This window comes from Drosophila willistoni (assembly GCF_018902025.1).
Source record: "Drosophila willistoni isolate 14030-0811.24 chromosome 2R unlocalized genomic scaffold, UCI_dwil_1.1 Seg200, whole genome shotgun sequence".
Classification (NCBI taxonomy): domain Eukaryota; kingdom Metazoa; phylum Arthropoda; class Insecta; order Diptera; family Drosophilidae; genus Drosophila; species Drosophila willistoni.
Genome location: NW_025814051.1, coordinates 322,554 through 343,555, shown reverse-complemented (window position 1 = coordinate 343,555; position 21,002 = coordinate 322,554). Strand labels below are relative to the sequence as shown.

General features: G+C 35.1%; 1 protein-coding gene across 1 annotated transcript; it reads right to left on the bottom strand.

Annotated features, from left to right (window-relative positions):
• Positions 1-1,035: 1,035 nt before the first annotated feature.
• On the bottom strand, positions 1,036-20,612 carry LOC6643515 (myosin-VIIa). Its single transcript, XM_002066455.4, has 11 exons — positions 20,490-20,612; positions 13,636-13,857; positions 11,322-11,582; positions 10,576-10,925; positions 10,285-10,485; positions 6,865-9,259; positions 4,701-6,151; positions 3,284-4,636; positions 3,069-3,215; positions 1,454-1,574; positions 1,036-1,389 (listed from the first exon to the last, which is right to left on the bottom strand). The coding sequence occupies exons 2-11, from the start codon at positions 13,651-13,653 to the stop codon at positions 1,183-1,185; spliced, it is 6,504 nt and encodes a 2,167-aa protein (XP_002066491.1). The 5' UTR covers positions 13,654-13,857; positions 20,490-20,612; the 3' UTR covers positions 1,036-1,182.
• Positions 20,613-21,002: the final 390 nt, after the last annotated feature.

The window sequence follows — 21,002 nt, the reverse complement described above, 5'->3', positions numbered from 1 at the left end:
AAGCGCTACTACATTGTATACAGATAACTTTAGTTATTCATAATTACTCCAATTCAACTCTTAATTTTAGCAGTTTAATTTCACTTCTTTATAATTTCTTTAATATCTCAATGAACTACAAAGGTCCGTTAATCCATTATATTAATAGATAATGTAAACACCAGAGCAGATCTATAATAGATCTTCAGATGCCGATATATCCTTTATATGTTGGGGGGCAATAATTACCCACTAAATGATTGGTAAAAAAGAAATTGATTTGAATATTCAAATTACAATTGAGTATTTAAATCACTTAAGAGTTAAAAGTGGCAAATTGTTTCACCTTAAACTAAACTAACTCGTTTTAAAACAATAAATATATAGAAGATTATAATTTGTAGTTTAGTTTAATTATAAAATCTGTCCCTAAATTAAAGCTACCTTAAAATAATTACCCAACATGAAAGCGATCCAAAGCAACTTCTTGCTTTTCTTAAAGAGTTTCTTAAGACAAAATTTATGTTTCCTATAAAAAATAAAGTTTCCAACCTGTAGAAACTCTGCTCCACATTTAGATTATTAGTTTTTTTCTCCAATCCCACGCTGGTCAGACCAATTCAAGAAATCATGAAGCAAAATTTATTATCTTGAATATTTTTCCAGAGTTTCCCAAGCTTTCGATTAAACTTTCACATTTGAACTCTCTTTTAGCTGACACCACAAATAAATTAAGACATGATTTTGGCATTTTTATAATTTATAGTGTATATAATTTATGTATTAAATAATTGAACATTTCTATGTATTTGATACAAAACGTCATCAGTACAGGAATTAGAATTCTGCAGAGTTTATGGAATGAAGAACAGAAAATGCAAAAAAAAGGCCTATCTATATTTAGAAAGTTTTAAGTAAGATTGATTGTCTTTAAGTATATATTAAATAATTTAAGTGTTGGGGAATGTGTTCGATAGGAAATACAAGTAGCTGCCTAAGAAACAAATGTGCGGCGCATTTATACAATAATTGAAGAAATAAGCGAAACATTTGCAGTTCGGTGTGAATATGTAGGAAAGGAATGTATAGTGTTCTCTTTTTACTTAACTAAATGTACTAGGCATATATATTTCTATATATATATATATTGCAATTTATAATTTATAGTTATTATAAATATTTCAATTTGTTTTTCGTTTTGTTTCAGTTGGCTCGTATGGTACGATTCTTATTCATATTGGTCAACATCAACGAGATATATGAAGTCAGTAGATCGTCCATCTTATAACCCAGCGAGGTCTCGCAAAGTAATTTTGAGCCTCTAACAAGATTACCAATGGTCATATGGAAATATGTATTACCCGATGACCAGTTCGAGATACGAGTAAACGGATGTGTGACCAATATATCCTGCAACAAATATCAATTTTAATTAGAGAAAGTTTTATCAGTTTTTAATTTATTTTGAACTTACTTTGGTCACTGGATGGATAAGACTTACGCCATGCTTATTAATGGCAATGAGCAACATTTCAGGATAATTCGGCTCGGTGGTTTGTTTAACCTCAAAAAAGGCTGAACCAAAGGTTGGCCATCTAGAATATAAACGAAATTTATTAAAAAAATTCATTTTGGGGAAAATTAGAATAATATGTTTAACAGAGAATATTAAAGGTGTATTAATAGGTTTGCTATTTATAAATATGTATATATATTTTTATTTTTGTTATTTTTGTAATGATTGATCAAATGTTTCTTTTGGAAACTTTGCCAAATTTGGAACTTGGTAAGTCGCTTGCTTAATATGGTGAGAGTTGTCTTTTGCATATAAATTCTATTGTGAGCTGAACTGAATACTTAATCAATTAAATTTTGTCTGTCTTATTACATTACAACTACATTTACATTAAATATTTGTTTGTTTTTTTTTTTAAATTTAACAAAATATGTTAAAAGGTTTGGTAAAGTTTCCACTTAACATACATTTTTTTTTGGGAAATCAATTAAGTTTTATTCAAAGGTAAATTTTTATTAACACGATGAAAAAAAAATTATTATTAAATGAATCTTATTTCGTAATAATACTAATCAGTATTATATAAGACTTTTCTTTAAAGTCTTATTGGTATTATTATTTTATTTTCTTGATATAATCTAATAGTATCTAACTTGTATCTTGCCAGTAAGCAAAAGCGTAAAGAAATAATGAAGACTCCGAATTCGCTAATTCTTTAATGACAATATTTGCTTCTTGATTTTAAATAATCAAAACTTTGCGGTTAATTTTTAACTGGCAATATAAGTTTATATAAGTTTCATCGCCCAAACCTGAAGCATGGACTTTTAATTTGTGTACAAAAAGTACATATAACAATGGCAAATATCTATTCCAATTTTTTTTTTGTTGTTTAAAGTAGAGAATTTTCAACTGTCATGGAAAATAAGTTTAAAGAAAATTGATTTTAATTTTTCTTAACTTCTGTAACAGCATTTCCGAAGCAAACGTTTCTTTAAAAATTTGCAAACATGTAAAATGTCATCCGAAAAAACTCCCAAAAATGTGCACTGAAAGTTTCACAAATGTCTTTATCCCAAGGCGAATAAGTTTAATTCTTGCTCGTATGAGTAAATTCTTATGTAATGGAGACATTTTTGTAAAAATGTCAGTACAAATTCTTGGTAAATTATACTTTAAGAAATACTTGTTGGAAATATATCGGAAAGTTTTTTGAAAACGTTAAAAAAATAAATAAGTTCATATTTTTGTTTGTTTTCTATATGATTAATGGATTTCTACAAACATATAAGACCGTTAAAATACTTCGTCTTTGGTTAATTCTATTACCAACATTACAAAACTACAAAAACTTTTCTGAATATTACTATTACTGCCTACTATGTATAACCCGATGGATTTAGAGTAGATATAACACTACAGCTTTAAAATATATTAAATCATTATGAAAAACTTTAAATTATGCTACTTAAACTATAACTTCTATATGAAAATTACTTTCATAAATCCAAATACATTAAATTTTATCACTTAGATTAAAAAATTTTAAAAGTTTATTTTCTTAAATACAAACCTGTAGACAATCTTTAGGAAGGCAACCTTGGCATCTTCAGAACTCATGCCACCGTCTTGATTATATGAGGCCACAATTGAACGTTTCCATTCGCTGGTGCTTTGCATTTTCATAATATCCGATGGTATAAGTTCTCGCAGCATTTGTCTGTAATTAAGAGGGAAACATTAATTAAATTTAATCTTGTTAAGTGAATACTTTCAATTTCAACTCACGGTATGGCCTGCAATTCTTGTTTGTTCTCGCCAAATCGTACACGGAAGACCAAAGCAGCCAATTTGGATGCCTCCTCGCGGGAGCATTTGTGATAGCCACGCAACAACTTTGGCAATTCCTGATGATAATGGAATATCAGATCGGCATTACGATCTTTGCCTGGCACAGTGTTTGTCCACAATTTCTTCATAAAGAAGACCTGATAGGTGAATTGTGGATTTGCTCCATCCCGGATGGGTCGCGCCTTTTTAATCCAATCGGTTAGATGGCGAACAAAATCGAAGAAGAAGTCACCCTCCGGCACGGATATGACTTTATCGGCGATTTTTACAAACAAAGAGAAACCTTCACTGGTGCGTAGATTTAAACGTTGCGAGATATTATTGCAAAAGTCCTTGGCACGCGTTGAGCTATCCACCTCAAAGGCCTCGTCCGTGTCGTCGGGGAAATAGACTTTGTGAAAGATTTGCGTTGTCTTGTGCTGTATGGCCTCCACTTCCACCTGATGTGGCGGATATTTACGCTGTCCATGGCGTATTGTCTTTTGCAGACGATGCATCGAATCCTGTGAGATTGGATGACGACGCGTGCGTAGAAAGAGTAACAGTTCTTTGAGTAAGCCCTGCGAACAGGCAAAGAGACCAGTGGCCAACCACATTAACTCCCAGCCTCGTTCCTCGGACAAGCGATTACGATTATCTGTCAATTGTTTCATTAACTGGCAATAGATCTCATCCCTTAGAATCTCATGTTTGAGGGGTCCATCGAATATGTGATCGGTGATCTCATTACCCATCCGAGGACGTTTCGAAGGCAAATCTCCCATATACTTCAATATGGCAGCAAAGGCAAAGCAAGCCTCTTCGGCTAGCTCTTCTTTACTCTGCAGTTTACGCAACAGAGGAGCCTTGATGGGATCTCTGGCATAACGCCAGAGTTCCTCACTGCGCTTTGAGCTCAATGTCAATGTCTTGGACATGGTTCGCTTGGGTGGCAAACGGAAATGATCCAAGGCATATTCCATTAGAGTGTGAGGACGATCTCGAGGCTCAACTGTGCCACCATTGGAAGCCATACTCAGGCGACGTCCATGGTGGGCTTCTTCAATATTAAATAGAGCCAATATATCCTGCGGTGGCTTACTCAATGTCGGCAGGACATAGACTGTCTCGGCGGGGAAATCACCGCGCTCCTGTGAGCGATCACAACGTCCTATACACCAGCCATTATTGAGAACAGATTCACCGCATGATTCATCTTCCAATATGATTAGATCACCCTTAAAGAATGACAAGAAACTTGTGCCATCCGATGGAGCACGATAATCCTGCAGAGCAATCACAAATTTCGAGCTGCCAAAAAAGAAATTTACATAAATTACCAAGTAAAATGAAATGGAATTTCACTAAAACTCACCGCTTCTTCAGGCCATCCAAAAAGTAGACAACCAAATCTCGTATATCCTCCGCATTTGGACTCTGGAATGTAAACTCCTCTCCACGCACAGTGGATAAACTAAATGTTTGGGTGAATACTTTATTTGTCTTCTGGCTGGAAACGGCTGTTATCTCGGGAAAGCTAAGCTCTAATAGTACTTGCTCCTGATCATCAACCACATAAACACCCGTCCAATTGACCGCTATGATGACATCATTTTTCGGTAAATTGGGTCCAGAATTACGATATGCCTCATAGAAACGTGAGAAGAGCAATGGCCATTTATATTTGGCATAGCTAACAATATCCTCTTTAATCTTCAATGCTGCTATCTTATCCTTGACATAATAGGATTTCTTATAGGCCTGCAATACCAAAGCGGCCCAACGTTCAATTGCCTTATCCACACCGCTTAAACAGAAATCGGGTATAAAATTGGGCAATAGAGTAAATAAACGCTCCATCGACATATCCGTGCCATATTCAATAAAATATTGCTGGGCAGCAATCATGGCCAAATCTTCCTCTTTATCGCAACGATATTCACCGAACTTAACACCACGCACCACTTGCTGATAAATGAGATTGGTGGCCACCTGATCATGTGTGGGTTCATGCCAGGGGGCAAATATCTCCTTGCGGAAGAATAAACGCCATGGGGCATTTCTCTCTTGGGCGCCCTGTTCCTTGGCATATTGTTCACACTGAGAAATGGCATCCATCACATGATCTCCACCACTGCCCAATGAGCTAACCTTATCAAATAAAGCTATATACAATGAGAAACCAAATTGATCTTTCAATGTAATCTTATCCGATAGCTGATTGCACAATTCCCTCGCAGTTGTTGCCGAATCCGCCAGCAAAGTCTTCGTATTGCCATCCATAAATGTAATTGGTAACATTATGGGTTTTTTTGATTTCGTTGCCTGTAACTCCAACCACGAGGGCGGTTGATTACGTGTCCCATTGTTAAACGTACGCTTCAAACGCTCCTCACAGTATGGCGCATAACCGGGTGGTCCTTCACGTATAAATGCTCGCAAATAGTTGACAAACTTCTCCGAGGGGGCAAAACAACCAACGCATAACGATAACAATATCCATCCTCTGGCATGTGACGATTTCAAGGGATTATTTGTCAATTGTTTGCATATCTGACAATAGATTTCATCACGCAGCTCAGCTCTCAATATGCCATGGCCAATGATAAAGTGTAGCTTCTCCAGATTTGAAGTTGGACGCGATTGCAGCCACGATTGATAGCTATCCGCAGTGTATTCATCATCCTGCAATCGTCGGCGAACATCCTCACCCAATTTGTTCTTTCGTTTCAATGTCAATGAGACAAGTTTGTGGCGTATGGAACGAGGTTTTTGTTTGAGAAAAGCATCCGGATCCATTCCCATCAGTTGAGCTTCCTGGAATTCCTGTAAGCCAAGACATAAAAATTGCATTAGTTTTATCTTTTAATCGTTTATCTTAGGTCTATAACTTAATTTGTGCAGGTTTTTTTGGTTATACAGAAGTTTATTTAAAATTCAAAGTATTGCCCTTCTAAACTTATGACTTTTTCTCATTACAACTTCAAAAAAATTGCGTTAGTTTGAGGAAAATGAATAGGTCAAGCCAATTTTGTTGACCTTATTGGAGGTGAAGCTTATTTTAGTAAAGGCGTTCCGTATCAACCAAAACAAATGTTATTCGGACTAAAAGGCTGGAACCAAAACTTCCCTGAGGCTGCTTTTGACATATCCTGCAGCAAGAGGCCGAACATTTACATAGGGAGAAGGGGTTTCGTTTTCTTATAGTTTCTGTGAGGTCTTCATGTGTTTGAAAAGGAAGTTTAACGAGCATAGATTCCAGCTCTCTATTTTTCATCCTTTTGGTTGCTCATTCTTGAATCATTGAAACCACTATTTAAACATTCACTCAGTTTGCTTCAGATTGAAAGAAAAAACTCTTAAGAAAAACCTTAATTTAACTCAAGGCTCGCCATAATTGAGGGGCTTAAATAAGTATTTCAAAAAGAGATTTTAAATGGAAAGGTCCTTTACAATGAATTCATTATAAAAGCAAGTTCCACCATCACGAACCGCACAAATAAAATTATAGGCCCTAATATATTTATATTCTCACTCACCTTACTCCTAATGAAATTTCTACCCAAAGTTGCCGTCACTTTGGACATCACGGATGTGGTATCCATGCGATCCATTGTATGATATTTTGGCTCTGGCATATCACCCGTAAATCTCAATATGGTGATCCATAATGCCTGGGCGGCCAACTGATCACCTTGTGTATGCAATGGCAGCAGCGGATGCTTTAAAGCCTTCTTCGCATACTGATGATTGACATTGCCCTGGAAATATGTTGCAGCGAATTTCTGAAATTTAAATTCCGACAAATCCTCCTCATCCTCGGATATATGCATGGGAGCAATAATATCATCTTGATTCACTGTCTGAGCATGGGGTAAATCATTGAAAACTGAAGTCTCACGGCCGGCATGTGGTGTGGGAGCATCGCTACTCGAATCGGGTAGAAAATCAAACATTGCCTCAACCAATTTGCTATCATCGACGGGTTCTTCTTGCTTGCGGGCAGCATCATTGATGATATTCTTCTTCACCTCCACGCGACGACGATCCTCGAGTTGTTCCTGCAAGTCACGACGTTCCAACTCATGCAAACGATCACGATAATGCTGTTCGGCTATTTCACGTGCATGCTTATTGCCACGATGCAGTAGCTCTTGCTCTTCCAATTTCCGTAATTGCAGCACTTCGGCAAATTGTTTGTGTTCGAGACGAAGTTTGCGATATCGTCGCACGGCAATCATGCGACGGACATGCGATTGTATCTTAATGACGGCCCACATTTTATGGCCATATTCACGTCTAACCAAATAGCCACGGGCATGAGCCTGTAGACCCACAATATGACCACGCAAATGACGAAACCTATGCGATAACACTCTTGACCGTATCAGAGCCTGTAAACGCATATAGCCGACACGCATATTACGATAACGTTTCCGTTGGGCATAACCCTTCCAGAATCTTTGCACGGTAATTGCTGCTGCTCGCAAGCGCAGAAAACGTCGTCGATAGACCCAACCACGTATACTACGTTGAAGTATTAGGATTTTCCTTGTCAAAACACGATCTCGTTCTTGTTCCAAGAATAGATCATGAGCATCCTTTAGAAAAACTTTCGTATGACCCAATTGATAATCCGATTTACCCAAAACCATGGCGCATATCCTTGATGTAGCCGCTTGGCAATCGGTACGATGAGCTGGCGGTACTCCAGGTATTAAGAAGCGATATCTCTCGACAAATTCTCTAAAACCATGTCGTATGGGATAACCAGCTCGACGTATCCGTATGGTCTCCATCATGCCCGAGTAACGCAATTGCCGACAACATAAGCCACGATCAAACATCATAGGCTTTTTCAGTTCATTGGGCTTAATACAACGTATGAAAAATGGCTGGCAACTGCACAGAGTCTTCATAAGAGCATCCAAACTCTTACGAAACTGTGTCGATAGGGTGGGAGTTCGTTTCCTTGTCTCAGCCCCCATTTCAATATCTTGTGCGAAAATTTGTCGCAGAAATTTATTGCCACTTTGGCTAACCAAATGCAACAGATCTGGACTAAATGTATCACGATTTTTATCCAAGAAACCACGAGTATCATAAAAGACCACACCAGCAAAATGATTTAACCCAAAGCTAGTGTTTATATCCGATTTCGGTTTCAAATAATTCTTATGCGATCCGTGTGTCTTGTGTAATTTGGCCAACATTGTCTGATCCGTGCCCTTGGGAAAGCGTGCCTCTTCATCAATTAAGGCCATAATGTTCAATTGCTTGATGGCTATTAAATCCAAAGCATCTTGATTATCAACAAATTCAATATGCTGCCAATTAATGGCCTCATGATTGTATTCCTCTTGTTCGAGTTTGAATATATGTTGCACGAAAAACTGTTGCAAATTCTCATTCGCATAGTTAATGCAAAATTGTTCGAAACTATTTTGATCGAAATTCTCGAAACCGAAAATATCCAGCACTCCGATGGCATTGCGCGAAGTGGCCCGGGGTTTATAGATGGCCGTATTGATCTTTTTCACAATATGCACAAAAAGACGTCCGTAAATGCCCTTCACAAAGGCATCTCGTACATCCACAGATTGCTCCCGCGATAGGGTGGACACAACTGTCTCGCCATGGGCGAATAGAGTTCGTCTGGTTAGGGCATCGATTAAAGGTTGAATCGGTAGACCCAATAGACCAGCAACACGTTCCACATTGATATGCTCTGGTATTTCGGTTGCATCGAGATTATCCACTACAGTTGCTTTATATTTAATATTGCCACAATGGAGTAGGGCAGCCAATAGTTTTATTATTTCCCATATCTCTTGATCGGAGAATAGTAAAACTTTCATGGCCGATCGTATATCCGAGAATTCAGCGGAATCGTCACGTCCTTCGCAGGTAATGCTATTGCCACCAGTTAGGTATCTGAAATAAAGAGATTGACGAGTTAGAAATAGAATAAAATGTGTTATACATCACTGTAGTAAGTAACTGTTATACCCTAATGCGATGCGCTTTTGTTAAACGTTACAATCATCTGTAATATATCTTGTATAACTGTTATACGCGATATAATGTAATTGCTATGGACCTGGATGGATCGAAGAAGTCGGGTATATACCAGACAGCCAAGAAAAGTAAGCAATAAATCTATATATCGATATTTTAGAGCATGTCTAGACCTTTCTGATTCCCCCCTGGATCCTTTGATCGTTGAACATAAAGATTATTCCTACATGTTTCTATATGCAACTTTTATAGTCTTTCCGGCAGATTTTCATCTGTTATACACGGCGCAAAGACAAAATTGGTAATCTTATAAGTGATATATATAATTGCAGGCAACTGTTACATAAAACTGTTATACTGTTAACTATTATAAGCCACTCGGAACTATTGTTTAACGCTACTGTTATGTATAAAAGTGAATTTTATGTATAACAGTTATGCCGAACAGTTATTTACACATGTTACATATAACTTTTATCTCTTTTATGACGTAGTAACATCTTTTATACACAACTGATATACACAACTGTTATACACAGCTTGTATACGCAATTGTTATACACAACTGTTAAACAAAACTATTATAATCCACTGTCAAATGCAACTCAGCTCCAACTTAACCCAAGTTTTATGTATAACGGCTCGATTTATGTATAACTGCTGCATAAAGGGGTAATTCCAAAATGTTATATATTACTTTTGTACGTAAATATTACATTAATTTGTTGTACTTTTATCTGTTATACAGAAAACTGTCGCGGGAACAACAACTGAATACATCTATGATATTCAACTGTTATATACTACTGTTGAACTTAACCTTAAACACAACTGTTATACATAAATGTTATACACAAAAGATATCTACAAATAGTATACCCAACTGCTAAGCACAACTGTTTTACAAACATCCTGATCTGAAATTATTTCTTCTAACTCACTTGTAATCAGCTGCCACCCCCAAATCCAGACGACTCTTCTCATCCGTCGATAATCCAGCCAGAATGCAATAGAACACATGATAATTGCGTTCACTGTGATTCTGTGAAACAATGCGTGACTTCTCCAATAAATATTGTTCGATTTTGGCTCCCTCGATCACACCATTAGCACTAAAATGTATATCTATATATTTGCCAAAGCTATTAACACAACAACAAAAGAGAAAACACGAAAAAACAAATTATCATTAATCATTTTTCAAATCAAATTTCAATCGAATAGTTAAATACCGTGACGAATTATCATTGCGTATTGTTTTGGCATTGCCAAAGGCCTCCAATATGGGATTAGCTTCAAGAATTTGTTGCTCGATCCAAGAATGTTTGCCGCTTATTGCCGCCAAATATTGTAATATCAATTTTGTGCTTTCCGTCTTACCGGCACCCGATTCTCCCGATATAACTATACATTGATCCTGGCGATAGCGTTTCATATGCGCATATGCATTATCGCCAATGGCAAAAATATGCGGAGGCAGTTCACCAATTTTACGCTCCTTATACAATTTGATCTGATCGGCTGTATAAATGGGGAGTATTTGGTAGGGATTAACGGCAACCAATATGGAACCGGTATATGTCTAAAAACACAAAGAGAGAGAAAGAAAGAGAGAGATATGAAAGTGTGTGTTGATATGCAGATTAGTTTTTTGAGTGTCTTTTTGATAAGAATGCTTTAGACTTTTGAATCAATCAGAAAATTGATAATAATAAATTCAAAAAAAAAAGTAATTGAAAATAGGTAAATGATAAGAAATTTATGATATCTATAATGATGTAATGCCATATTTGGCTTAGGTCATACATAATGAACAGTGGCGGGTCTAGCGATGTGTAAAAGGGAAGAACTTTGCTCCCTAAAGTATGCAATAAGCAGTTTAAGAATATGTTTTTCGAAATGTATGTTGCATACTTTAAGGGACAAAGATTAATACCATTTCACAGCTCTCCGATTCACATTTTATATAGTTACTTACATATATTAGATTTTCCTGGTAACGGATGAGTAAATTTCTCAAAATTCCAGCCTCATGTAGATCTCCCAAAGATATCATATCCTCCACACCTTGCACCGATGACGCGTGCATGGCCTTGATGCGACGCTCCGGTGCAAGCCAAACCTCATCGCCATCATCGTCACGCACTTGAATGCGTCGACCCTCCGCCGAGATGACACGTGCTCCAATGGCCACATCGAATTCTCGACCCGAAGCGGGCTCTATCCAGATGTAGTCACCCTGTTTTGTTTGATTGGTTTAACATGGTATGGTTTAGTTTCAGTTTACAATTCTTTGACATTGCAAAGTAACGACTTTACGACGAGGCTGCCTTTTCGGTTGCCAGGGACAACACAACATGGGGAACCATTAAAAGCAACAAAAAACAAAACAAAAAAAACCTTTACGTTTTTTGTTGTAAGAATCACTTGAGCGGAACACAGTAAAAAAAATAACAACAACAACACGCATACACCCAAGTCTAAATACTATGGCATGGGGGACACATACACATTGTACACACTGTACGGTGTACACAGTGAAGGTAATAAATCTCTGGACTAGTAAGACAATAAGATTCGTTTTACAACAATCCAAAGAGATTGGGCAAACATCTTGAACGTTTGCAAAAGAAATCTTTTAGTTTTCTGGAAACAATTCACGTTATCTTATCACGTTATTTCTCTATAAATTTAACTTTCATATTTTGAGTTAACATCCAAATAATTTAATTGTATAAAATATTATGACTTGAATATTTCAGAAGCCTTTCTTCAAATTTTTTTAGTATAAAAATTGTCGTAAATAACACACAGATCCTTTTATTTAATATCGTTTAATTAGTAGATTAAGATTATAGGATATGAAAGTAAAAGTGATGATAACTCGGACCCTTTATGGACCTCTTATGCTTTAAAATTTCATTCTAGGCTTCTATAAAGGTCAGGTTTAGAATATATCCTTAAACTGTGATATATTTAAGCTAATGTTCATCAAACTTGTAAACAAATTGTAAAATAAATTTAATTTTTTTCATCTTATTTCCATTTTGGATTCCTATTCAAAATAAATAATGAATAAAAACAACTTGCTATTCTAAATTTCGAGTAAAATGCAGATTTCTTCGTGTATTTTTTTGTGTGGAAAATTACGTGGGCCAGATCCCGCCCTTTCGCGTCTCGTTTTACCATTCAAACTTAAATTCAACTGTCGAACTATAGGGTTGCCAGGGTTTTTTTTTAATTATTTAGAGTGTAAATATGATTTTTGAAATTTGTGAATGGTTTTTTAAAATAATTTTTTAACTAATCCTAACCAATGCAATCGATTCAATTGCAATTTAAAACAATAGGTCCACGTAAACTAAATTTATTTAAACCTTCTTGACAACTATAACATATTCCATATTTTCGAGTTGCTTTCTAAAAATAAATATTTTGAATTCATGAGAACTTATTGAGAAGCTTACTGACTTATGACCATTTTTGCTCTTATCATTTGAAAGAATAATCCAACATTTTTCGGAAATGAGATGTCTTATAAATAAGAAAATTGGAAAAAATTGCATTCTGATTAATAGCAACAGAATGGAATTTAGATATTTGGATCAAGAATTGGAATTGGAAAACATGTCTGAAATCCGATTCCAATAGAAACATTTGATATAGAAGATGAGAACAGTCCTGATTAATATATATTTAATCATCTAAGACTCTTAAGTCTTATCTCTTAGAAATCTCTAGATTCAGACCACTTTTTAAGACATTTGAAAAATATATTTGGGTTGAAAAGTATCGCAAATAAACATTATTTCCAACGAGAATACATTTCTTACAATGTATTACTTTTCATTATTTGTATAATTATATGACAGCTGATTAAAAACTCACGAATCTTAAATTGTTAAACATTTTCTAATACTAACACTCACTCGACTTTTGTTAATGATGATGTAAGATAAAATGTTTTATAGCTAAAAAGTTGTCATATATTTATTATAATACACTACGTATATGTACTTTTTTTAAGCTTAATAGAGATTCAGTCACCTGTTACATGTCTTTTGTTGATCTAAGGGGCTATTTTGGGATTTTACTGTCCAAAGATTTATGACCCACACTGTGACACTGCAAGAGCTATGGGAAGCGTTTTCTATAACCTTCTACTTTACATATGGAACTTCCGTTTTTCAGTTTTTGTTGTATTTTTTTAATGTTCTGGCACCTTTCTTTTAGCGATTATTGCAACATTTTGTTTGGTTTTTTGTTTAACTTTAACTTTACTTTACACTTACACGTGTTACAATCACCATATTCGTCGTCCTTCATTTACTGATCCTGGCAAATTCAAATACATACAAAGTCAGATCGGTCGGGTTCGTCTCTTCTCCTGGTTCTCCTGCTTCTTTCTTTTTGTTGTCTTTAGTTTTCTGTTCCGAAAGAGAACAAGTCGTAGAGTTTAAGCCATAAACTAGCAAACACCAACAACAGGTTGCCGCAGGCGCTAAAAACCGGCTCTGGAATAAAACAAGCCAAGAAAAAGAAGGAAAAAACGAGAGAGAAAAAGAGGAGATAGATAGAGAGGGAGAGAAAAAAAAAAGAAATATAAAATTAAGGTGAAGTTTACGGTAAATTGAAAGAATTCACAACAACTTGTCGCTGCTTGGTTAGCTTCATTTTGTTGGCCAACAACAACAACAACAATAACAACCAAGACTAACACTAAATGTCTTTCTTTCATTCATTTTGGCCAACTCACTCACAGAGCCAGAGAAGACCACCTCAAATCTAGCAACAACAACAACAACAAATTAGTCATCGGCATTAGCAACCTTTTTATGATACTTTCGTTACTTTTTTTCTATTCAACAAATGAAATATAAATAATAAAAGGGGAACGGACAGACTCAACGTGCCCAATAATACCTTTAGACATGCAAAAAAGGTTAACCCTCATTTTCACTTTTTAACCAAAATATTGTTTTTTTTTTTTTGTGGCCAGAACTGAAGACACACCGCAAACGCAACAAACGCAACTTAATTGTAATGCAAATTATTCGATTTTCATTGAAAAAATTTACTTTCATTACTTTATAAGGCGAGAACAATACTATTCAACGATTCGGTCGACAAGGCCAAATAGGTTTACCAACAACAACAACAACAGTGACAAAGAAAAAAGAAACAGAAAAAGAAAGGTGTTTAAGTTACATTTTTCTAAAAATTATATATACTCGAAATCGTGTTGAATACTTAAGACTCTAATCACAAGTTCTAAGCCAGTTGTGAGATCTGTCATATAATTACAATCGTTTGGTTCGTTTCTACTAATGAAATGCTCATCAAACCATTTTCAAATCGTTTTATTTAGTCTTCAAGATCAAGTTGATAAACCATAGAAATTCAAGTTACGTTTCATCTATTGATACCGTATTGTTTTTAAATTATTGACAACAAAATTTATACTTTTTAATATTAAAAATCAAAATGACTATAAAGATTTTAAATAGCATTTTCTAATTTCTAATGTTCTGATTATTTTAAAAATATTTAGCATCAAAATATCGTGAAGTTCGATAGAGAAATATCATGCACATCAAAACATCACTAAGAGGGTTTTGTAGGTTGGGAGACGTTTGGAAAACGGAAAGAATTGTTAGAACTATGCTTTTATTATCGAATTAAGAACAAATTGGAGTGAAAAAAATTCGTTCAAACTTCGAAGTTTGAACAAATGAAGAATTATTTCAAAAACTACCAAGTTCTTCGAGCCTGCTCATTCGAACGATTAAAATAAATAGGTCGCTAAAATAAATGTCATAAATGAAATATATGTAAATACAGAAAAAAAAGTGTGAAAACCTGTAGATGAACATAAAGTGTTAATTAGTCAGATTTCGTGTGCATATGACTACACAATTCAACAATAATCTCCGTCTGTGTGAGATTTTTAAGGTTTAGGTTTAAGGTTTAGATTTTAAGAACTATAAAACAGTTGTAAACGCTTCTTTAAGATGAAGATCCTCTACAGAAGATCTTCCTGTTTCTCCCTGGAAAATCTAAAAAAAAAAACATATCTTATACCACTTTCGTTTAAAAAAAAAGTCTTTAAGTAAACTTCCAGTGGAAATAGATCATTTCCTTTGGCTATTTCGACACTTGAAACGATTTAATTTAATGATAGACAATTAAAAACATATTTCACTTAGGGTCTTTCTTATTGTTAGACTATTTATTTCTTAAATTTCTCTGCCCATCGGGCACACAGCGCGGAGTCCAACAATTGGACACCTCATCCATCATTTAACACTAAATTTCATTGTGCAGAGGAGAGCAGAGCACTTGTTGGTAGTTAGTTGTTTTGTTGTTGCTTTTTTGTTAGTTACTCATTATATTTTGTTGGTTTTAGGCGTCTCTTTCTAAACTCTTCCTAAAGTAATTGCAACATGCCAGACAACAACAACAAAAAGTATAATAACGATTTTAGTGGGGCGTCACGTATGTATACCAGTCTGGTTACGCTCTAGCAAACAGAAAATACTCAGGGAACCGATCCACACACACACACAAACACACAGCAAACACACACACACACACACACATATGGACTTATACCTGTGGTACATCACATCATAGTCAACTATGTGGGGTACAATTTTTGGCTGGAATCATTGTGGTTAGAGTTCAACTTTTTAGTTAAATATTGCTTAATACATACACTTTTTGGCGGTCTATGTGTGTGTGTGTGTTGTTGTTGTGTGTCTCTATTTCTCTCTCTGTTTTTGCCAGCGTGCCTTATCAACGGGTGGGCACTTAAATACATTTTGTAGTCCACTGATAAGGCGTAACTTAACATAAGTAGATGATACACATATTCATAGTACAATCATTCTACAAGGTGTTATATGTATGTAATATAGCCCAAACATCATCAAGCAGCTCATTTAATACTCTTACCAATTTAGTTTACTTAGCTAAAATGTTCATTCAATGTACAAAAGACTAACGAGAATTGTAAGAACTGGAATCAGAGTTTGGGGAGAAGTTCGAACTTCGAAATAAATGGTTAAAGAATGATTAAAAATTTAACTTTAAATTCCATCAAAACGCATTTTAAAGAGCATTTGCGTTGCGATTCATATAAATATAGACAAGATCCTCGATAAGCTACTTTGGAATATTCAATATATAACACATCAAACTACTTGGTTTAGATTTAAAACTGTAGAAACCTTAATTGCAAGTAAAATTTCTCTGTGTTTTAGTCAACGAAACAGAGAAAATCCCGAATATACCTAATAGAGATGTCTAGTGTGACCAAAGTTCTTCCAAATTCCCTTTTCCCCATTGGCGAATTGTTCAGTTTTTCAACCTGGAACTCATTAATTCATTTTACATTGATTCATATGGTGGTTTCCCTTATCGGACAAGATGCTTGAACGGATTGTGTTCGTTAACCAAGGGTCCACTGTATTCTTTGCAGAAAAATCATAAGGATATCTACGTCCGTACATCCGACATAAGGTTTGGCACGAAATAAATAAAGTGGGAAGCAAGTGTAAGTTAGTTGGGCATCATAGTAGATAAGAGGCAGAAGTTTAAAGGCCATATAAATGGTATAAAAAAACTAAAAACTTGTACCCATTAATATTTCAAAACTTTTAGGTAAATGTAGAAAACAAAATGATTTACTCAGGTCTATTTTCCAAGCAATAACCGACTACAATGCTCCACTGTGGTCGGACATAGCCCAATTTCTTATACATATGTATACCAACTTCGGTTCAGGCAAAACCAAATCTTCACACTTTCGTGGCATTAATCAACAATTGATCATTATTCTAACCAATATTAAAATGGTAGACTCTCCCCTTATATTGGCCAAATTCCTTCTCCTAGATCGGCCATTGCTCGAGGTTATAAGCAAAAATCATCTCTTAAGTCAAATTGCATTTACCCGAAATTTGGATAGAGTATAAACTAAGACATGATTAAAAATAAACAAATGATTGGATCGTAAAATAAATTCAATGACAGTTTCAAGAATTTCCGTTTTAGGCACGTTTATTTTTGGTTTAGTTGCGAATAGTTTTTCAAAATGTTTATGTATTTTATTTTAACCAAAAAGATTATTGTTCAAATGGGTAAGGGGAGACGGGGGACGGTCAATGGGCGGCAAGTAGTGAGAGTGCGTGTGAGTGTGTGTGTGTGCCTGCTCCAAAAGTTCATCCAAGAGTCATTAGTGAAAGTTCGCGCCATGAAGATGGTAAGGGGGGCAGCAGAGGGGGGAAACCTCTCTGACGCCACGTACAATTACGGTATATAGTACGGTTGTATATGTGCATGTGTATGTGTTTATTTTATGTCGAGATAAAGATATGTAGAGATATTATAATAAACTTTATACGTTGCCTCTTTTTCACTTTGACTTTGACATTTATCATATACCGAGAGTCGTTTTTTTGTACTATTTTTTTTTTTACTTTTTTTTACAAAAAAAGGTTTTACTTTCAGTGAGAAAAGTATGCATGCTCTATTCTTTTTTATGCGCTTTTAATTAAACATTTGAAAGTTCTTATTTTACGTAAAAAAAAAACTATTTTCTCTTTACACATGTTTTGTAAGCAATTTGAGAATTATTTTTTCAGTTTTGAGGCAATACACTATAAGCGACTTTGTGATTTTTTTTTATCTCAATCTATTTAAACAAAACTACTTTTCATATAATTGAGTTATCTAAATAATAGTCATTAAAAGTCATTTTATTTATAAAATGGCTTTAAAATCGTGTATCATGTTGTTCTTTCTTAGAAGCAATTGTTCTTTCAATCAATATATGTTAGCTTATAGGCATAAAAAATAGGAAAGAAACGATTTTGAGTCATTTTTTCGTCAATTGCTGGGTTGCTTTTAGTTTTTAATTTAAAGCATTTCAACGCGATTCGCTGGCGCAACGGCCCCCAGTCAGCAATAAAGGGAAGCTTCTTCCGAATGTGGATTAGGTGAAATACCTAGACTTTACCCTTGACAGACGTTTATTCTGGAAAGCTCACATTAAGGTCAAGAGAACTCAACTCAACACTCTACAAGATGCAGTGGTTACTGGGCAGGAGGACTGAGCTCAGTCCCTGTAATAAATTGCTGCTCTGAATCCTGAATATATCATTATGGCATACAACTTAGTTAAGTGCCAGATCCGGAGGCATTTGGTACCGCTCCAGGCTGATAATCCACTGACCTTCAAACTGCTGGAGAACAGCATGCAGATTAGACGTCTAAAAAGAAGTCACCCACTTGACCAACCATTTACACCAGAAACGGACTGGTGATTCCACCCCCATTTCATGATCACCTTTGACAATATTTACTTAATGTCCATTTAGGAAAGATCGCAAATAAAAAAAAATTTAAAAAAAAAATATTTTAAAACTCATTTGTCATTATTTACTTATTAACTCATTCTGTGGGTAAATTAAACAAGTTTGTAGGTCGATTTGAGGCTTAAGTCGATCATGTTCAGTGAACAAGTAAAAAAGAGCCAACATTTTCAAAAAATTATAAGATTTAGGAAAATGTTTGTTAAGAAATGCAACTTTTCCTTTAAAATAGGTCATTACGCTTTTAACTTTTCTTTTAACACTGTCTAAAAAATTTGTCTTCAAAAATAATGTAATTTTTCAAAATTTCTGTGACATTTTGGAAACTGATATAAATGATAGGCTACTATATACCGGTATAAGCCAGTAAAGATGATCGATTGTTTTTTTTTTTATTTTTATTACTTTGTTTTTAGTGTAGATTTTCTTCTCAGTTTAAAGTTTACATTTTTCTTTTTACCCAACAAAATTGACGAAGCGATGGCACAGTATTATTTTCATTTTTTTTTTATCATTTTGACGAGACCTTAAAAAATGGAAAAAAAAAGTTTCACCAAACAAACAGAAAGTCGCGAAAGCCCCCGGCTAACAACAACAACACAGAGGCAGAGAGCAACATTAGTATAAGTGTGTAAAACCGAATGGGAACGCAAAAAAAAACAAAAAAAAAGTATTCGACTTGGGAGAAAAAAAAGGGTTTTCCAGACGCACACTCACACACGCACATACGCATGTGCATATGCACACAGAAAATGTCCCGTTGTGCAACAAACCGGCCAAACAAGTGTGTGTAAAAGAATGCTTTAGCCTTAGCCTGGTCAAGCTCAAGGAAAGAGAAAGAGAGCCTACACACACACACACGGAGAGTGAGGCTCAAACTTCTATGAGTTAGGCACCTAAGTGTAAGCCTCTCTTTTGTAATGCTCTCACACACTCTCTCTCACTTGCACACACTTATACATACATACATATGTATATATTATTTTCTAGCTTTTGCTCTTTGGGCAGGTGTATGTTAGTCTCTCAGTATGCATGTGTGTGTGTGTTAGTACCGTTCTAGCCAACAAAAACCTGAAAAAAATGCAATGCAGCCACGTCTCAAATCAAAATCTTGAAAAAACTATAAAAAACACTTTAATCAAAAAAAAAATAACCGTAACAACAAATGATTAAACACAACAAATTGGTAATTGATTCCATTTCAATTTTTACTTGACCCTTGTCATTTTCAATTCCTCTGCTTATAAGGTTTTCCGACAACATTCACTCACACATACACAGATAGCAACTACACATTACCAGCTCTGGGTCTGTGCAGGGTTAATGCACTCTTTTTTTTTTGTCTTCTTCACTCTCTACCTTTTTTGTAGATTATATTCATAGTTTAATTAACACTTTTGCTTGTCTTTTTTTTCAATAACTATGTACATAATGTATATGTAGATGTAGAATTATTCTGGTTTCGTTATTTTTTGCAGCCCGTTGAAACGGATTTAATATATTTTTTTTTTTTGGTTTTTAAAACAGGTTACATAAATAGGTCACGCACCATCAAGCGCCTGGAAAAGTGCAGCGCGCCGATTGTTTTTCTTTTTATTTTTTTTTCGTTTGTCAAGAGAGCAGTAGAGAGTGATGGAGAAAGGGTGGGGAAAGCAACAAGTTTCCAATTAGAACTTTTGAACTTTCCGGCAATCACAGTAATTATTCACATTATATCGGCTATTAAAATAGCATTTGTTGGTTTTCGACTTTTTCCCCTAACTTGAACTTACTCTTACTAACAAGAACACAACACCGTATCCGCGTTAAAATACTGATCACCGTAAGTGTATAAATATTCAGTATACAAGCGACGGTGCAGCGACCGAAACCGAACCGCTCAACTCAAAAAGAAAAACAACAATGCGTGGGGACGGGAGAAATGTCGATAACAGCAATAACTAGAGATGGGGAAAACAACGATATCGATGGTGTGACAGTGTGGCAGCATTTTTTTGTGGGGACTCTTTAGCGGATTTTAGAGTTTTGCTAAAACTAGGAAAACCTTTTAATGAATATACCCCATGTGTAATGGGTATCAAAATACGGTATTGGAAATACCAGTAGTGACTAGTAATTACTTCGCAGTCAGTAGTAACGGAAATCCTTTAAAAAGTTAAATTAAATTAGCTAATTTTAATATGAATTGAAATTTTAAAAACTACTTTTAAAAAGTTTCAATATTTTTTAAGTTTAGCTATCCATAACAGTTTGCTAAACTTGTGAGCGGTGATGATCTTAAACGT